Raw genomic sequence first — 16,944 nt, 5'->3', positions numbered from 1 at the left:
TGAGTACTCACGTCTCTCACCATCTCTTCTCCCAGACTCCACTTTCCCTCCTTCACTAAACCTTTGAAAAACACAATCCCAGTTATGATTCAGAAATGATGTTCTGAATTCTAAAGCTCTTTAGTGATCTGAGGTCATTTGCTCTAGTAGTTTGAACAGATTCTGGGAGGTCTTGGGATGTGACATAAAATTGTGCACGATTTTTTTAAAGTCTTTTTTTGCCTTGAAAGTATACTTTGCCTTATTTCTGCTTATTTTCATATAAAATAGTATTTTCTTCCAAATTTTTGAGGAAAAGTATGATTTCTGGAAGTCATACTACAGTATATTTAACCTTCTGGCTGTAAATATTCTCTGGCTAAGATTTTATTGGGAGACTGTGATTTTCTTCCAAGAGTGAGTAAAGTGTATCCCAACTTTAACTGATTTCATTTAATTGTATATAGATGAGCCCTTCAGTGATAAGGTGGACAATGTGACTATAGAATAATTTATATTATCATAATATTATATAGTATATATAATTTATATAATTTGAAGTTTCATTATAATACCTGCCAATATTCCTATCTGGCTATTTTATAAGATACCAATTGAATTACAAAAAATATTAGTGAAAGCAGCTTTTTTTTTTTTAAAAGTGAGAAGAGAGTCCTAGCTGTTCTGAGTTCTTGTTTTGTTGTCATGAAGCCCCATGACAGAACAGTCCGCTCTGATGCTAAGGACATGCCGTTGACCATCATTTACCAAGTTACAACCTGACAGTTAATAGCTCGTTTATTTTTTGTGAAGCAGTTAGCATGTAAGTTGTAAGTGAAATGTATATTTAGCACGTGCTATTTCACGGGAATAACTTGTCTGAGTTTTCTTATTTCACAAACATAAACAGCTTGACAGCAAAAAATGATCATATTTGTTTTCATAAATAAGGTCCATGAGTAGCATGTGTGCACCTGATATCTGGATTCATTTTTAATGTCATTTTTCTTAAGAAGAAGTAGGCGTATAAATGTTTCGTGTATCTTTAGAGATTTTCAGAAGATTCTCAACCCATTAAATATTAGAGAAACACTGAAATAAGAATGTGTAGGATAAGCAGCTAATTGCTGTCATGTGCAGAAGTGGTGTGTAGGGAGTTGGGAAACCTGGCCACAAGCCACTGCAGCTTTGAAGAATGTGGCTCAAGGGAGGACTCTTAGTCATTGCGTAACATTCGGCAGAGAGGAAAGTACAAGTGCTGTCCCTATCACTTGACTTGTTTTCCATTTTGCTTTAGTTCCTTGGCAAAGTTTTGATAATCCTTAGTGGTGGAGTGAGAGACAAGCAAGTTGCAGTGAAGGGACCGGGCCTCAAAGGACACCAGCCAGTGCATGGTTTGTGAGGCTGGGCAGGCGTTAAATTTCATATTGTTGTTGGGCAGAGGGATTAGAGTTTTAAGAGACGACTTGAAAAACATCATCCTATGGTACTTGCAATTTTTTTCTGAAAGGGGATTCTTTCCTCTCTCCTCCCTCAACACTGTGTGCTGCTTGTGGTTGATATACCTGTGCCTTAAAATATCACAGCTTCTAGGAGGGGCCGTTTTATAGCAAAATCATTTCCCCCCATGTTCTGTGATATTTCAGTTTGGCAGTCGAGTTTACAAGGTTTGAAATCAAAAGCAGCGTTGGTTCCTTCAGGGAAAAATGATCCCAATCTACCAAAATAAAAGCCAAACAGACTCTAATTGTTCCTTTTCCCACAAGGGGCTTGCCCTTTCTGAAGGTGTGGGTTAGTTCGATAGGACCTTCTCTCCAGCAAGGTTAGTCACTGGAAATTGCCTCATCCCCTGGGTAAAACCCACTTTTAAATCTATTTTAAAACAGACCTCAAAGTGTCTTTGAAAATAAAAGTGCTTTGCTATCTCCATTCTCTTGCCCCCTCCCTCTCAGCAAGGAGATTCCAGTTTTCTCACAGGGCACCCCTGCGCAGTGTCTAATCATCATGCTCAATTAGGAAAGATTTACACTGTAGAGTTTTTATTGAGCCCTCCCTGTGCTGTGAAAAGTTAAATAAATGCTAACCAGGGGGCTAAATTCTTTTCTTGTTTTCCACCAAGGCTAGTTCCATAAATTTTACAATGTCAGGTTTTTCTATTGGTTGTTAGTTTGGTGTTCATCGGAACATTCAGAACATCAGCCTTAACTTTGCCCAACCTTCCTTTTTTAAAATTTTATTTTAAAGATTTATTTATTTTAGAGAACGTGCGTGGATGTAAGCCGGAGGTGGGGGGTTAAAGGGAGAGGGGGAATCTCCAGGAGACTCCTCACTGAGTGCAGAGTCTAACATGCGGCTCTATCTCACAACCCTGAGATTATGACCTGAGCCGAGATCAAGATTCACCTTGATTTCTTGCTCAACCAAGCCCCCCAGGCACCCCCCTGACCCCCAGACTTCTTAACCTGCTTCGACTAAAGGTGCAAGGCTATACCATTCGTGAACCCTTCTTTTCTGTGTCAGCTCTTCAACTTCTTGGAGATTTGAAAAATATCATTTTATGCCACTCGCAAATTTTTTCTGAGTGTGTAAGGATTTTCAAATCAAACCAAGGTTGTTGGGTTTTTTTGTTTTGTTTTGTTTTGTTTTCCTCTTGTCCTCTTTTCTTCCTCCAGTGTCTTACGGTCCATGATTTGGCAACCCCATATGAGAGGCTCCTGAGCCACTGGTCACGTGAGAATGAAGGCAAGAAAAGAAAGGACCAGATGGCATCAAAAGATATGCCTTTCTAGGTCGTTGGTGGTTAAGCTTGCAATCTGGTCACCAGCAGGGAGACCATGGGGGAAAGGGTGGAGGGCAGCACAGCACCATTGTAAGGGCAGAATTCTGCTGTACAGTGTGTTTCAGTAATCTGCTGCGGTGAAAAAAGTTACACGTCAAGGTGAATGAATTTTCTGGTTCGACTTCCCAGTTTATAGTCACAGGGTATTACATCGCTCTTGCAAGGGTGAATTCATCTAAAACCGGCATAATAAGCACATGTGGAAAACTGTGTGCAGTATATTTGGATGGCAGTTTTGAAAAGTGTGGCTCCCACTTGGTCAGTTTCTGTCCTTCAACTGCCATTTACCTTTTGTTACTCTCTTCTCCAAATGCCTGATTCTCCTACCAGTATAAAAACTGGAGGGAATGACATTTGGCTCTCACAGGGACCTTTCCCCACAGGAGAGCAAAGGACATCATTTACCATCCATTCTTCATACTCTTACCTATTTTAAAAGATTATGTTTATAAAACATGGAAAATGGCATCACTGGTCTTTGTGAGACATGATAACTCAGGGCATGTTTTCTTAAGCTATAACTTGGAGCACATTTATAATTACTTGACAGAAGAAATGTTCAATAGGAGCTAATAAAAAATATTTTAGAGGGTAGTCTGCCTTGCTGTTCATCTAGCCTTCCTGCATGTTGACTCCCTTGGCTCGGGCAGATTCTGATTTGTCAGCGCTGTTGCAGACCACCAGACTCCTGAACTTGGCTGTTACTTCCTTACCGAATTCCAGCTTCGTTGTTTTCCCCTGAAAGAAAAAAGTAACTTGATTTCACTTCATGAACTGAGTCCCGTACTCTTTTAATTGCCTGGAAAAGGCTTGCTTTTCTGTAGACAAATCCAGTATCCTTCAAGTCCAAAGTCAAGTTTCAACTACTAAGTGTGCTTTCTCCAGTTACAATCTCCTCTTTTATTCAGATTCTGTTGCCCTTGAATTCCGTGTGACTCATTTCATTATGAACCAGATGAAACAAACAATATATTTCATTCTGTAGTCTAGATTATAAACTCCTAAAGTTCACATTTCTTTTTTTACTTCCACCACTCAAGCAAGTGTGTGGAATATTGCTGAATATACAAAGTCATGTAGTAAATACATATCTCGATGATAAGAAGAAAGAGAAAAAAACATAGACATTTTATGATGTTAGTTGATTTCTACCTAGATTTTAAAGATTTTATTTATTTATCAGAGAGAGAAAGGGAGAGAGCGAGCACAGGCAGACAGAATGGCAGGCAGAGTCAGAGGGAGAAGCAGGCTCCCTGCCGAGCAAGGATCCTGATGTGGGACTGGATCCCAGGACGCTGGGATCATGACCCGAGCCGAAGGCAGCTGCTTAACCAACTGAGCCACCCAGGTGTCCCTCTACCTAGATTTTAATATGACTTAGATCTGAAAAACAGAAAACTGAAGCACCCATTTTTTCCTTGATGTAAAACTCTAGTAAGGGGTCATTGTGAAGTTCCTTAAACTAAATGTAGAAGATATTTCCTGTATATACACTGAACTTCAGGGGTTAAGTAAACAAAATTGACAAGTTATTCTTGTGCCAACATACTTGTTAACTTTACTAGTTAGTTGCTTTATTAACTTTTTTAGATGCCTGAATTCAGGGTCCCCTTGGGAGCCTCTAGTTCTTAGCAAGACGACCACCAGTCTTTGTCTCCGTCCTCCAGTCGTATCGTAGGAGTGCAGTTATTAGGCATATATGCTAGAATAATTCTAATGAAGAGTTTAAAGGCACTTTTTACTATGGATTTTTTTGTTTCGTTGTTTTGCTACTGTTTTAGTCTGCCCAGCAGAAGCACTAAGTGATCACGTGAGTCTTCACTCAAGAGGTTTTCCAGTTAAAAATGAGAATTTTACTAAAGGTTCTGTGATTTGGGGTAGCACAGCAGGGCAGCACAATGACTTTAAAATTGTTAAGTCTCATTAAGGGGAATCCATTGATATACCTTTAATTTAGGGAAAAATTTAAAATTCCTTTATCTACATCAGTTATGTCAGATTTCAGCCTAGAGCCAACTATTAGATTTGAACTACTGAACTCAGTAAAGAGGTTTGGAATGGATATACTAACGGACCCTTGACCAAAGCTGGGGTAGTGGGTGCTGGAAGAATCTTGACAGTTCATTACCAAACTCTGACCTCCGGACTCTTCATTATTCTTGCTTGTCAGTGACATAATTGGTTGCTTACTGTCCTCTCCTGCCCCTCTTTCAGATTGCTAGCATTTCAGAATTGCACTTATTATTTCTTGTGTAGTAAGACCAAGCAAGCAGAGTTTGGTAGGTGAACTCATAAAATCATTTTGGCCCTCATTGAGAGGATGATGTGTTTTGTTCCTGGTACAAATGAGACAGTTGCTAAATTGTCAGTTACAACTCTTTAAGGAATAAGGATAAACTGTGAACACATTTGTGGATTTTCTTTTCAGATATACTATTTATTAATTGCTAAATTATGTTATGCCTACGAAGCAAAGAACCAGAGATGTGGATTCACATTGTGTTAGTATACAGTTCAGTACCCAGAATGCTCATCATGGTGATCATAGTACCTTTAGGATACAGAGAGGGTAAAACCATGAGACTCTGTGCTAGCATTTTCAGTAGAAAATTTCCCTAAGTTGTCCATAGGTTGGGTGTATTAAAGAATGGAATAATTTTTTTTAAGATTTTATTTATTAATTTGACAGAGAGAGATCACAAGTAGGCAGAGGCAGGCAGAGAGAGAGGGGGAAGCAGGATCCCCACCGAGCAGAGAGCCCAACGCGGGCCTCGATCCCAGGAACCCAGGATCATGACCTGAGCCGAAGGCAGAGGCTCCAACCCACCGAGCCACCCAGGCGCCCTAAGAATGGAATAATTTTTGTAAGGAGTTTTGTCAGGGCACCGGGGTGGCTCAGTTGGTTAAGCGCCTGCTTTTAGCTCAGGTCCTGATCCCAGGGTTCTGGGATCAAGCCCCGCAATGGACTTCCTGCTCAGCAGGAAGCCTGCTTCTGCCTCTCCTTGTGTCCCTCCCCCTGCTCGTGTTCTCTCTCAGATAAACAAATAAAAATCTTAAAAAAAAATTTTTTTTGTTACCTACCTTTTTCCAAATGTATAGAAAATTGGAGGTGGGATAACGAAAGAGAGAGGTGAGGGAGAGAAATAAAAATTTAAAACTAAGGAACTGGTGCACTGAGATGTTAGGAAGCAGGGGACTGTTTCCTGGGCTGTTGTTTCAGTGGCTGAAGTTGACCACAGAGCCATCTATTTTGCCTAACCCTGTCCTAGCCGGTCATACCATTTTGCTGTTTCTAATGTGTAGAATCATAAGAAGCTGGCATTTTTATGAGTGAGACTTGTATATCAGAATTTTTCTGTGGTTCAACCTAACATAACAACAGGTAACACTGCAGGATGGCTACAGTTGTAGGGAGAGGTGTGTGTGGGTGTGTGTAAGAGATGGGAGAGAAGAAATGGAAATTCCTGAGCATTTTCTACTCCCTGGGGTTATTCCAGCTGAAAACTTCTACTGTAGCCTGTCATTCTAGGCATTCAAAATCAATACAGTTAATTACCCTGGTATGCCTTCCTACTTCCACATTAGTACACTTGGAGACAGTTTATGGGGTGGCTTAAAAATAAAGCATCTCTGACAGAGATTACCCCTGGGGAGAGTAATCTGAAGTGACTGTGTCTGCGGAATACAAACGTCATGGTAGAGCCCGAAAACCAGTAAGCGTGCCTGTACTTGCACGTACTTTGCAACTGAAGAATTAGGGGTGTAAAATGGATATAGACTAAGTAATCTGTGAATTATTATTTGTCTTAAAATAGGCTTTAGGAGGTTTCTAGTGCAATATTTAGGCTGTGCTGATTTGACTTTTGTTGTCTTTTGTAGACGAGCTCATCTGCGCCTGTGTTTAGAACGCTTAAAAGTTCTGATTCCACTAGGACCAGACTGTACCAGGCACACAACACTTGGTTTGCTTAACAAAGCCAAAGCACATATCAAGGTGAGAATTTCTTTCATATTTGTACGTGATTGTCTCAGCCCTTGTTTCATTATAAGCAATGATTCCTGTTCATAAACATCAGCTAGCTCACTGTGCCCTCCTTAATAACTGACCTCAAGAGGAATCTTCCTGAAAACTTTTCAGCTAATCTGATGGGAGCAACATAACCTGATTAAACTAAATTGTTTTGACAGCATGGCCATCTGAGGAGCTGGGAATACTAGGAAAATGACAATTACTCTGCTGATCTGCAGAAGGCAGGCAATTGTGCCCTCTGGTGGAGATGACGTTGTTTGGCTGTGTCCTCCAGTATTTTTCCATTGAACTAGAGCGCAGAGCAAGTTTCTCTGTTATGGAGATAACTTCACAGACTTTGCGAATTCCATACCGTTACAGTCATGTAGCATTCATTACACACAGAAAGAAAAGAAAAATGAAGAAAATTACTTTTGATGTTTAAAAATACGTATTTATATATGTTTTTAGATACACACATGTATATACCTGTATATTCAGATCTTCTCTGCCAAAGAAGAAAACTTTTAAGATGTTAGGTAAGAATGAATTTTATTGTTTGTACTGGACTGTACACGAGTATCATTTTATCATTTTAGAAACTTGAAGAAGCTGAAAGGAAGAGCCAGCACCAGCTAGAGAACTTGGAACGAGAACAGAGGTTTTTAAAGCGGCGATTGGAACAGCTGCAGGGTCCTCAGGAGATGGAACGAATACGAATGGACAGCATTGGATCGACTGTTTCTTCAGATCGTTCTGATTCAGAGCGAGGTAGGCTGTTTGCTTCTTCCCTAATGAAATACTAAGCATCCCCGTATCTAGATTTAGGCAGGGTACGTTGGAAAGCCCTGTATTTGCTTTCTTCTCTGCAGCCAGTACTGCACCGTTCTGGATTTTGTGCAGTCACAACATGGTCAAGCAATGCTGGAGTGAACTATAGAACTTTTTTTATTCTTTATTATGTAGGTACGTATTTTTAACGTTCTACTTTGAAACAATTTTTTGAAAGATTTTATTTGTTTATTTGAGAGAGACAAAATAGTGACAGAGAACATGAGCTGTGAGGAGGAGAAGCAGACTCCCCACTGAGTAGGGAGCCCAATGCGGGGCTCAATCCCACGACCCTGGGATCATGACCTGAGCGGAAGGCACCGCGTAACCAACGGAGCCACCAGGCGCCTCTCTACTTGGAAACAATTTTCAACTTACATAAAAGTTGTGTCTTATATAGAAAATGGTAGAGTTCTCATATATTCTTCACCCAGGATTCCCTACTATTAACATCTTTTGTAGACATAATAGTTCCTGCAACCAGAAAATTAACATTCATGTAATATTATTAATCAATAGACATTACTCATATTTCACCAGTTTTCCCACTAATGTCCTTTGTCTGATCTAGGATCCAATGCAGGATCCAACATTGCATTCGGTAGTTCCTCAGTCTCTATGACCATGACACTTTTGAAGAATACTGGCCAGTTATTTTATATAGTGTCTTTCAAGTGTCTGAGGTTTTCTCATTATTAAGTGGAGGTTTTACATTTGCGGGGAAGAAATATCACAGAAGTGATGTGCTCTTCTCAATTTGTTGTATTAGGAAGATACATGATGTTATGTTTCATAACTGGTCATGTTAATTTTTATGTTTGTATTTTAAAGGTCACACCCTTCATTTCTCTTTCCATCTGTCCCAGACTGTTTGTCTTTGGCAGAATGAAAGATAAGAACAAACCAGAAATTTTGTTTGAATTTTACTGATCCGTTCATCTAAAGCTCCTACCACATCAGTCCTCACAACACAATAGAAGATCCCAGAGATGAACTGTCATGATTTGAAGCTTTATATTAGGGAAAATAGAGCTCATGAGATCTTGAGGATTCTAAAACAAAGAATTGTTTGTAAGGACAAAAGAATTTCTTTTGACTTTGTATATGGAAGTTTTCAAACATACACAAAAGTAGAATAGAATATTGAATTCTCATGTACCCATCATCCAGTTTCTTATATTCCGTAGAAGCATTTCAAATTGATTTTTGATCCCTTTTAACACAACCCTAGGAGTCCTTGGGTTTGTTGTTTTTGTTGTTTTGCTGTGTAAGTTTGTTTTTATGTGGCACTCAATTTCAGAGAACAAAAGTTTATCAGAGGCAGCAGCAGGAACCTTGGGGACATGCTGCATCTGTCTGACAATTGTAGCAAGAATGACCCCAAATTAAGGGGCAGACCTTGATCCTAGTCTTTCTTCTGCTGGTTAGTAGCTGCCTGACTTTGTTAGGTCTGCAGATTTGAGCTGCCCTTCCTGCTGTTAACTCCTCCTTGTACCCACCCCACCTCCAAATTTGAGAAAGAGGGTGTCTTCATCATTATAGTTCTCATTTTTTTTTTAGTAGTCCCCATGTGCTAGAACCTCTTTTCCTGTTCTCATCTAGAAGCTCTCTTTCCCAGTATTACATGGGACTTTTAGTGAGATCTCCAGTCCATTTGGCTAGACCAGTCTCTCATTTTACTTTGTGATGATTGAGTACAGCGAGCTCTGTTGGATAGGGTGTTTTGATTCTATTTTCTAATTGTAGGTTGGATGAGTATTCTGTGATACCGGGAAAGACCAAATAGCCTGTGAAGCATTATGGATGTAAAACAAATAGTTATGAATTCATAGGATTGTTTGGACAGCTTGTTTGGACAGATGCCTGCATTTTAGAAACAGATTTCTAAAACTTTTTGAAGCAACAAGCCCTTTTGAAAATAATACTCTTTGAAATAACTTACTCTGTCTTCTTGGGCTCAGCAAGAATTCACTTTTCCTAAAGCAGTTGTGATCAGTGTGAACCCTTAGAATCAGTGCCAGATACGAAACATCAGACTTTGAGCTTAAAAGAATCGAAGAATCTTGAGTTCATTCTGGCTGTTCTGGGAGAGAACAGTTTTTCAACTGCCTTTTGTTTTTAAAATGTATACTATATTTTATGTAGTATTGGTGATTACATATGTAGTAGTTAACACACTGTTGATAGCCAGTCATGTATTTAGGGAGTCATATTTAGGGAGTATTTAGCCAGTCATATGTATTTAGGGATTAAAAAATCATGTTTGATTTTGAAGTAAAGTTAAATACCATCACTGAAATGCTTTTGCTGTTATCTTTGCTTAGATCTCACTATAATCCAGAGACTTTTCAGGCTCATACCCTCATTTCAAGCTGTATTTCATTCAAGGAAATTAAATCGAATTGAATATAAATCCCTCAGCATTCACTCTGTAATAACTGGCTTAGTTTGGTTACTGGGTAGTCAGAGGTGTTTGTGATGAATCCTAGAAGTCTGTAGAACTGTCTGTAGAATGAGACTGCCAAAGGCAAGAATAAATGGATAAATTTTATAGTTCACCTATACTAAACTAATACTTTTTTCCCTCTTTAAGGCAACTCTGATTAATAAACAACACTGAGAATTAGTTTCTAGTTTAATGCAAAACAGATGTAGTTAAAGCACTTGGGGTTGGGATTTTTTAATATTAAGCACTAATTCCCAAATAGGCTGAGTTCTTTTGGTGGGAGGTCCAGATGGACTGGCGTCAAAGGCTTTAGTAAACTTGCTGATTGAGACCACCACTGGTTACCAGACATTCCCCTTTACAAAATGTATCCCTGCGTCTCTTCACCTTTAGTTACTTCTGTTCTCCAGAGATCATGGATAATAAGCTTGCATAATTATTTTACACTACAAAACATAATCACTTTTTCTTATTCCCTTTTCTCAGTTTTTGAAAGTCCAGATTACTAATGTTCTTCTTTTTCTCTCTTTGGCAGAGGAGATTGAAGTGGATGTTGAAAGCACAGAGTTCTCCCATGGAGAAGTGGACAATATCAGTACCACCAGCATCAGTGACATTGATGACCACAGCAGCCTGCAGAGTATTGGGAGTGACGAGGGTTACTCCAGTGCCAGTGTCAAACTTTCGTTCACTTCCTAGAACCCAGCATGACATAACAGTGCAGGGCAAAATATTCACTGGGCCAACTCAATCCAAACAATCTCTTAAATTGGGTTCATGATGCAGTCTCCTCTTTAAAACTAAACAAAACTATACTTGAACAAAAGGGTCAAAAGACCTCTATTTAAGCAAATACTTAGCAAAAAGTGGGGCAGAGCCTCCCCAGCAGAACAAATACTCATAATATTCATATTTGAAAATCTGTTTCTAATGGCAGCAGAAAACTTGGTGAAATTTTCTTGATTTAGTTTATTTGAAAGAGGACATTGGAGATTCTGTCCTCTTTTTCTTCTGTAGTTTGCTCATATACAATGAGTAGACACATTTAAGGATGGGGTTATGAACCCTTCCTGAGTTTTATGGTCCTAAAAACAAAATCAAACCTATAGTAATGAGAAGACAAGATAATCAGGCATTAACTTGGATAGCTAAAGAGCTATTAAAACTCAGCCTGGGACAGCTTATCATGAAGCCTGTGGATGATCAATTCTTGGAAAAAAAAAAAAAAAAAAAAAAAAGCAAGCTCATTTCATGCTCTGCAAAAGGAGAGACTCCCATGAAGCCTTTTGAAAGGGATCATCACGCAGCTCAGCTTTCTGTTGGATTCCATGCTAAGCAAGCTAACCTTATCCTGCATTGTTTTCAGTAGGGCACCCCACCGCCAGCTCAACAGTCAGCCGCCCTTAGGCCCTTGGGCAGCATGGGGGCAGTATGACAGCCCCTACCACACAGGGCCTATGAATTCGGATTGAGGGGCCAGAAGGAAAAAGCTCTCCATGCCTCTGTGTCTGTGTGGGCCAGAAGAATCGGTGCACGCAGATTAGCAGGCCAAGGTCTGAGCCACGGCAGCATTTTTATTTCAGATTTTGATAACTGTTTGTATGTGTTGAAAACCAAAATGACATCTTTTTAAAGCTTGTCCATAAAGAACATAGATGTCTTTTATAGTGGAAAAACACATGGGAAAAAAAAATCATCTATTTTGATGCAGCATTTGATAATGATAAAACACCTCACACCTCACTCTTTATAGTGCACAAAATGAATGAGGTCTGGGCTAGGTAGAGAAAAGGTCAATGCTGTTTTTATTTTCTTTTAGAATCATTACCTTTTACCAGCTTTTAACCATCTGATATCTATAGTAGACACGCTATAATACTTAACATAGTTGAGTTGGGCACTTGTCTCGTTTTATTGTAAAGATTTGCTTTCGTTTTCCTACCGGCGTCTCTCTCCTTCCTCACAGTCCCACTGTGCAGGTGCTGTTGTTGCTCTTCCCAATATTTTCAGAAACGTTTTAAGTGAAATTTCTTTTCTAGCCTGCACTTTGATGTCATGTGTTACCTTTGTCTTTCCAAATCCAAGGTGTTCACCCCACCCCACCCCACCTTCTCCTTTACCCCAGGAAGCCTTCTTGGACCCCCTTACCCCTGGCTCTTTGGACTTTGTATACTTTGAATAATTTAACTACCCTTAATTACTTAAAAAACAAAAAAAGCTTTATGATTTTCGTAACTTATTGCTGATTTTAATGGGTTGTTAATTTCAGTCCTGTAGTTTTATTTTGTTTAGGTAGGGCTGGGCAAGGAAAAAGAAAATAAAGACCACCATATGTAGCAGTGCAGTTGAGTTGTGTGTGTAATGTTAGACTATCCTTTGTAAGTAGCACTTTGACAGCTTTCACTGCTTCTGTGTATGAAGTGTACCATCTTGGTCACACACAAGGCCTCGGCATATACTTGTTTGTGCTCTTCCTGTGCCTCCGAAAACATTTTATCCTTGATTGTGCTCTGTTTGAGTGGAAGAAATCCTTTGAAGTAGATGTGTGAAAAACTGCATGCCTTTAGAAGCCCATTATTAGAACTTGCTACTTCAGGTGCTGGGGACTTAATGAAAAACATGATAAATTCATTTCTCTGGCCCAAGTCAATTATTTTTGGTTTCACTTATAATTACTCCTGGCTGGGTCAAAATGTTGCTCTATGTATTTGCTTACTTTTGACTTTCCCAAGGGAGACAGTTTAAAGACTCTGCTAACTACCATGATAGTAAATGGAAGCCAATGACGAAGCTTCCGTTTTGTTGTTCTCATGGCATTCACTGGCATCACTCGCCTCGGGCTGGAGTTTCGGACTTCATTCAGGAGACCTTGAGGTGCTGCCATTTTGTTGTATATGTACAGGTTGGTGGTCTGGAAAGCCTTTGTCACAAATCTATAGTAACTATTTCAACTGCCCTCTAAATTACTCTTTCCCTGGGTTTGTTTACCTTGTGGGAGGGGAGTGGATTGTATGATGAGTAAGAAGTATTAATTTTTTAAAAGACAAATCGACTTTGAAGATATAAAAGTTAATTGCAAGAAATAAAAATTGTGAATGAAGAACACCCGAGTGCTTTTTGTCCCACCCTTCTCTAGGAAGGAAAAAATCAGAATGAGCATCCACACCTTAAGAAGCAACTATCCCCTACATGTTCAAGTTGATACGACTTCAGTAGTCCGAATTAATGGCAATTTGAATCATTGCCATTCCTGTTCTGTAATTTAAACAGGTGCCTTCTTGACTGGTAACTCCACGTAACCTAACTGCAGATGGTTTAACGTACCCGATAATCTTAACTGCTTCAGGTAGGACACAAAGCCATTTGTTATTATCTGTTCCTAATGACTTTTTAGGGTATCCCTTTGGCTACAACTGTCCATCTAAATTGAAAATAAGTCTGGAAGTTCCCGTTTAGTCCCTACCTACTAACCTGAGTTAAGGTACCCTTTATGTAAAATGCCTGAGTAATATATTAATAGGTAAGTCTTATTTCAGCGCATATTTATTACCAAAGAAGATTCTGATGAAGTCAGACTGTAGTTTCTGGTTAGAATAGGTATGAGAACTCTAGTAGAAACGACTTTTCTAGTCCCCACGATGGTAGCTTTTAGCATTATGTGAAGGGATTTTAAAGGCAGGATTATTGAGGCAAAATTTCCTAACCTAAGGCCACATTGCTTCCTGGGTCATTTCTCGCAAGAAAATCGTTTAACTTCTTGGAGAAGGTTCTTTGGTAAGTTTTTTTTTCTTCCACTTGAAGAAGCAGGAGCTGCCTTTCCCCCCTTTCTTTTATTATCCTTACATCTCAAAAATTCCATACTCCCTACAAATAGCAGCATAATCTGGGAAGAACAGGTTTTTTTGGGTCACATTTAAATACTGGTTCTAATATTTGCTGTGGACTCTGGGCAAGTTAATTTCTTCATGGCGCCTGTTTCCTCCTGAAAAGTTGTTACAAATACTACCTCTATTTTGAAAGGTTGTCGGGATTAAAACTTATATATGTAAATCCCCACACATATTCAACCTAGGAGTTTGTAGCACCAAAAGAAAATAAGGTTTGTACTTCTCCTTTCTCGATGAATGCAACCTTCGAATTTCTTCATCCTTAATCTTGAATTTTAGTTATTCTGACTCTGGGTCTTGCAGAAAAAGACAATTTTAATAAATAAAATGGTTCACTTTCACAGAATTCCATGACAGGTTATACTTTGTAAGAAGTCACTTTTGATGTCCTATAGAATTTTTTAAATAAAGACTTTGTAAGATTGATGTATCAGCGGTTTTAGTGATTACCTGGATCTGTCTAAAAAAAAAAAAAAGACTAACCCGAGCTTCAGTCTGTTAAACACTAGTAATAACCACTGCATAATGCCTTAGTTAATATTTAATGCTGGCCTTGCCAAGAAAAAATCTTGGCCCATGTACTAGATCTAAGAGGAAACTGGTTTTCTTGTGGAATACATCTGATTCTTCCAAATAAGTGTAGTTCAAGATACAGGTACTGGCTGACAACCTCACTTCTTGGTTGTTTTACCTTCCATTACCATCATAAATTATTAAGGGAAATGGCTTAGATGAAGCTCTTTTAAAGACTCTGCTAACTACCATGATAGTAAATGGAAGCCAATGACGAAGCTTTTGTTTTGTTGTTTTCATGGCATTCACTGGCATCACTCGCCTCGGGCTGGAGTTTCGGACTTCATTCAGGAGACCTTGAGGTGCTGCCATTTTGTTGTATATGTACAGTACTTTTAAAGTACTGCCAGCTAACTTCCTATAACTTTGAATTTTTTTCCTTTTCCTCAAACTCTTACTCTTTGTTATAGAAGAATGCTTGAAGTCTTTATTGGTAGGGCAATAACTGGGATATTTATCTCGGATTTTCACATCAGGGCACCAAACAACAGCATTATAGAAACAAAAGCCATAAGGTGTCTCTAAAATGCATATTAAAAATACAAATTTAAGAAGCCAGTTGGTTCTAAACTAGCAGCTTTATCACACTCTGAAAGGTACGTCAACTAAACCTGACAGAGCTTTTGGAGGGAAAAACCTGGCAAAAGAACCAAAGGGATACTTATTCCTTCCTGCATACTTCTGAGCAATGAACAATTGGACAATTACCATCTATTGAAGGCTAGCCTAGCTGCAGGTCTCAGGCTTCAACTCTGGTTTTCCCAGGATAAATCAAGTGTCCTCCAAGCCTGAATTCTTTCTCTAGTCAGAAATGCACTGCATCTCGCTAAAGTGAGTACAGGGCTTGAAAGGGGAAAAGACAAAAGCACATTAGTTTTCACCAAGAAAGGCAAATCACAAGCCAGCAAAATAATAAACATGACTTTGGGCCTCAAGTTGAGAAAGTAGCTCTTCAAACAAAAAGCAACCTTTCTCTTAATGCATGGAACTATGGCTTCTTTAGCTGTGATCTTAAGATAGTAACTGGGAAAACAAATTACAACTTTAATAATTTCAGTAACTTAAGTCTGTGCTCATTTCATAAAAGCGATTGGTGAAGTGCCAGGTGTAAGTAAATTGTCAGTTTTTATTTCCTGGGAACTAAAATTGGTAATTTTAGCTAGTTCAGCAGTCAACTACCACAAACCCCATAGTATGCTCAGATCTGCTTTACCCCAGTCAAGGCCACAAAAGAACCACCTTTATATATATATACATAAGCTGGAAGGCAGAAAAGGCAATCGAAGAACCTCACAGAACTCTAACAGCTTCGTCTTACATTGTTTTTTTACTTTCTGTTGGCTGGGCCAGGACAAATTCTTAAAATGCCAATTTTAGTCTCTGCACCTTTTAAGGTATTTAAAAACTTGCCTATACATAAAAATCATAGTATAAGAGGATTCAATTACTTGTGTTTTGTTTAAATTATGGTATTACCTCTTCTATTATCTACTATGTTCTTCCTCCCCATTGTAGGAAAAATTCAGTTTAACTTGCAACTCAAAAACCCTAGATATAAAGAATGTTGACATTTACTGTTGAATAGGTAAATTACCATTTATACTGATCTTTTCATAGTATAATATAAATAATACAATCCAGCAGATATTTATTGAACTGTAAAGATTTTAACAAATACAAAACCTTACTGGTTTTAAGATTTTTTTTTTTTCTTCTTTCGTCTTCAGTTAATGTCCAAGTTGAGGCAAAAAGCCAAACCAAAGCTCCAAAAATATTTTTTGGCTGAATCTGCACAAGTGACATTTTTTACCTTTTATAATTACAACCTACAGACACAACTTATGAAACTATGATTTTCATTTGTCACAAGATGGTTTTCTTTTTTTTTTTTTTAAACATTTATTTGAGAGAGTTAGCACATGCACAGCAGTGGGAGGAAGAGGGGAGGGCCAGAAGGAGGGAAAGAAAATCTCAAGTAGACTCAGCTGAGTGTGAAGCCCCACACAGGGCTCGATCTCACAACCCTAAGATCATGACCTGAGCCAAAATCAAAAGTTGAACACTTAACCCACTGAGCCACCCAGGTGCCTCTTCTCCTACTATTTTAAAGGCAGATACACTCAGCATTAAAACTGCATTGTAATGGAAACATACCCACATGCACATATACTGGGACAAAGCATACTAAAATAATGAGTGATAAATAGATGCATTTCATTTTGCTCTAATGCCTAATTTTAATAATTGGGCTAAGGAAATTGCCCGTTAGTAATTTTTCCTTCATTTCAAAAGTCAAACTGTTTTTGTACTTAACCTAAAACATGGTTCTAGGCCAGGGGATGCACATCAGAATCACCTCTGGTGTTTGTCAAAAACAGAT

At 38.8% G+C, this 16,944-nt stretch overlaps 1 protein-coding gene across 4 annotated transcripts in view; it reads left to right on the top strand.

The window, feature by feature from the left end:
* Positions 1 to 13,207, top strand: part of MXI1 (MAX interactor 1, dimerization protein) — an 81,523-nt gene extending 68,316 nt beyond the window's left edge. For all 4 annotated transcript variants that reach the window (XM_045068883.1, XM_004763873.3, XM_045068884.1 and 1 more), the window contains 3 exons: positions 6,698 to 6,812; positions 7,427 to 7,598; positions 10,640 to 13,207. In XM_045068883.1, coding sequence (XP_044924818.1) covers positions 6,698 to 6,812; positions 7,427 to 7,598; positions 10,640 to 10,803 — 451 coding nt within the window. In that variant the 3' untranslated portion in view covers positions 10,804 to 13,207. The remainder of the gene's footprint in view (positions 1 to 6,697; positions 6,813 to 7,426; positions 7,599 to 10,639) is intronic.
* Positions 13,208 to 16,944: the final 3,737 nt, after the last annotated feature.

Source organism: Mustela putorius, unplaced genomic scaffold, assembly GCF_011764305.1.
Source record: "Mustela putorius furo isolate JIRA1106 unplaced genomic scaffold, ASM1176430v1.1 tig00003909_pilon_pilon_pilon, whole genome shotgun sequence".
Lineage (NCBI taxonomy): Eukaryota > Metazoa > Chordata > Mammalia > Carnivora > Mustelidae > Mustela > Mustela putorius.
Note: the sequence above shows the minus strand (reverse complement) of the source record. Positions and strands in the feature narration are given on the sequence as shown.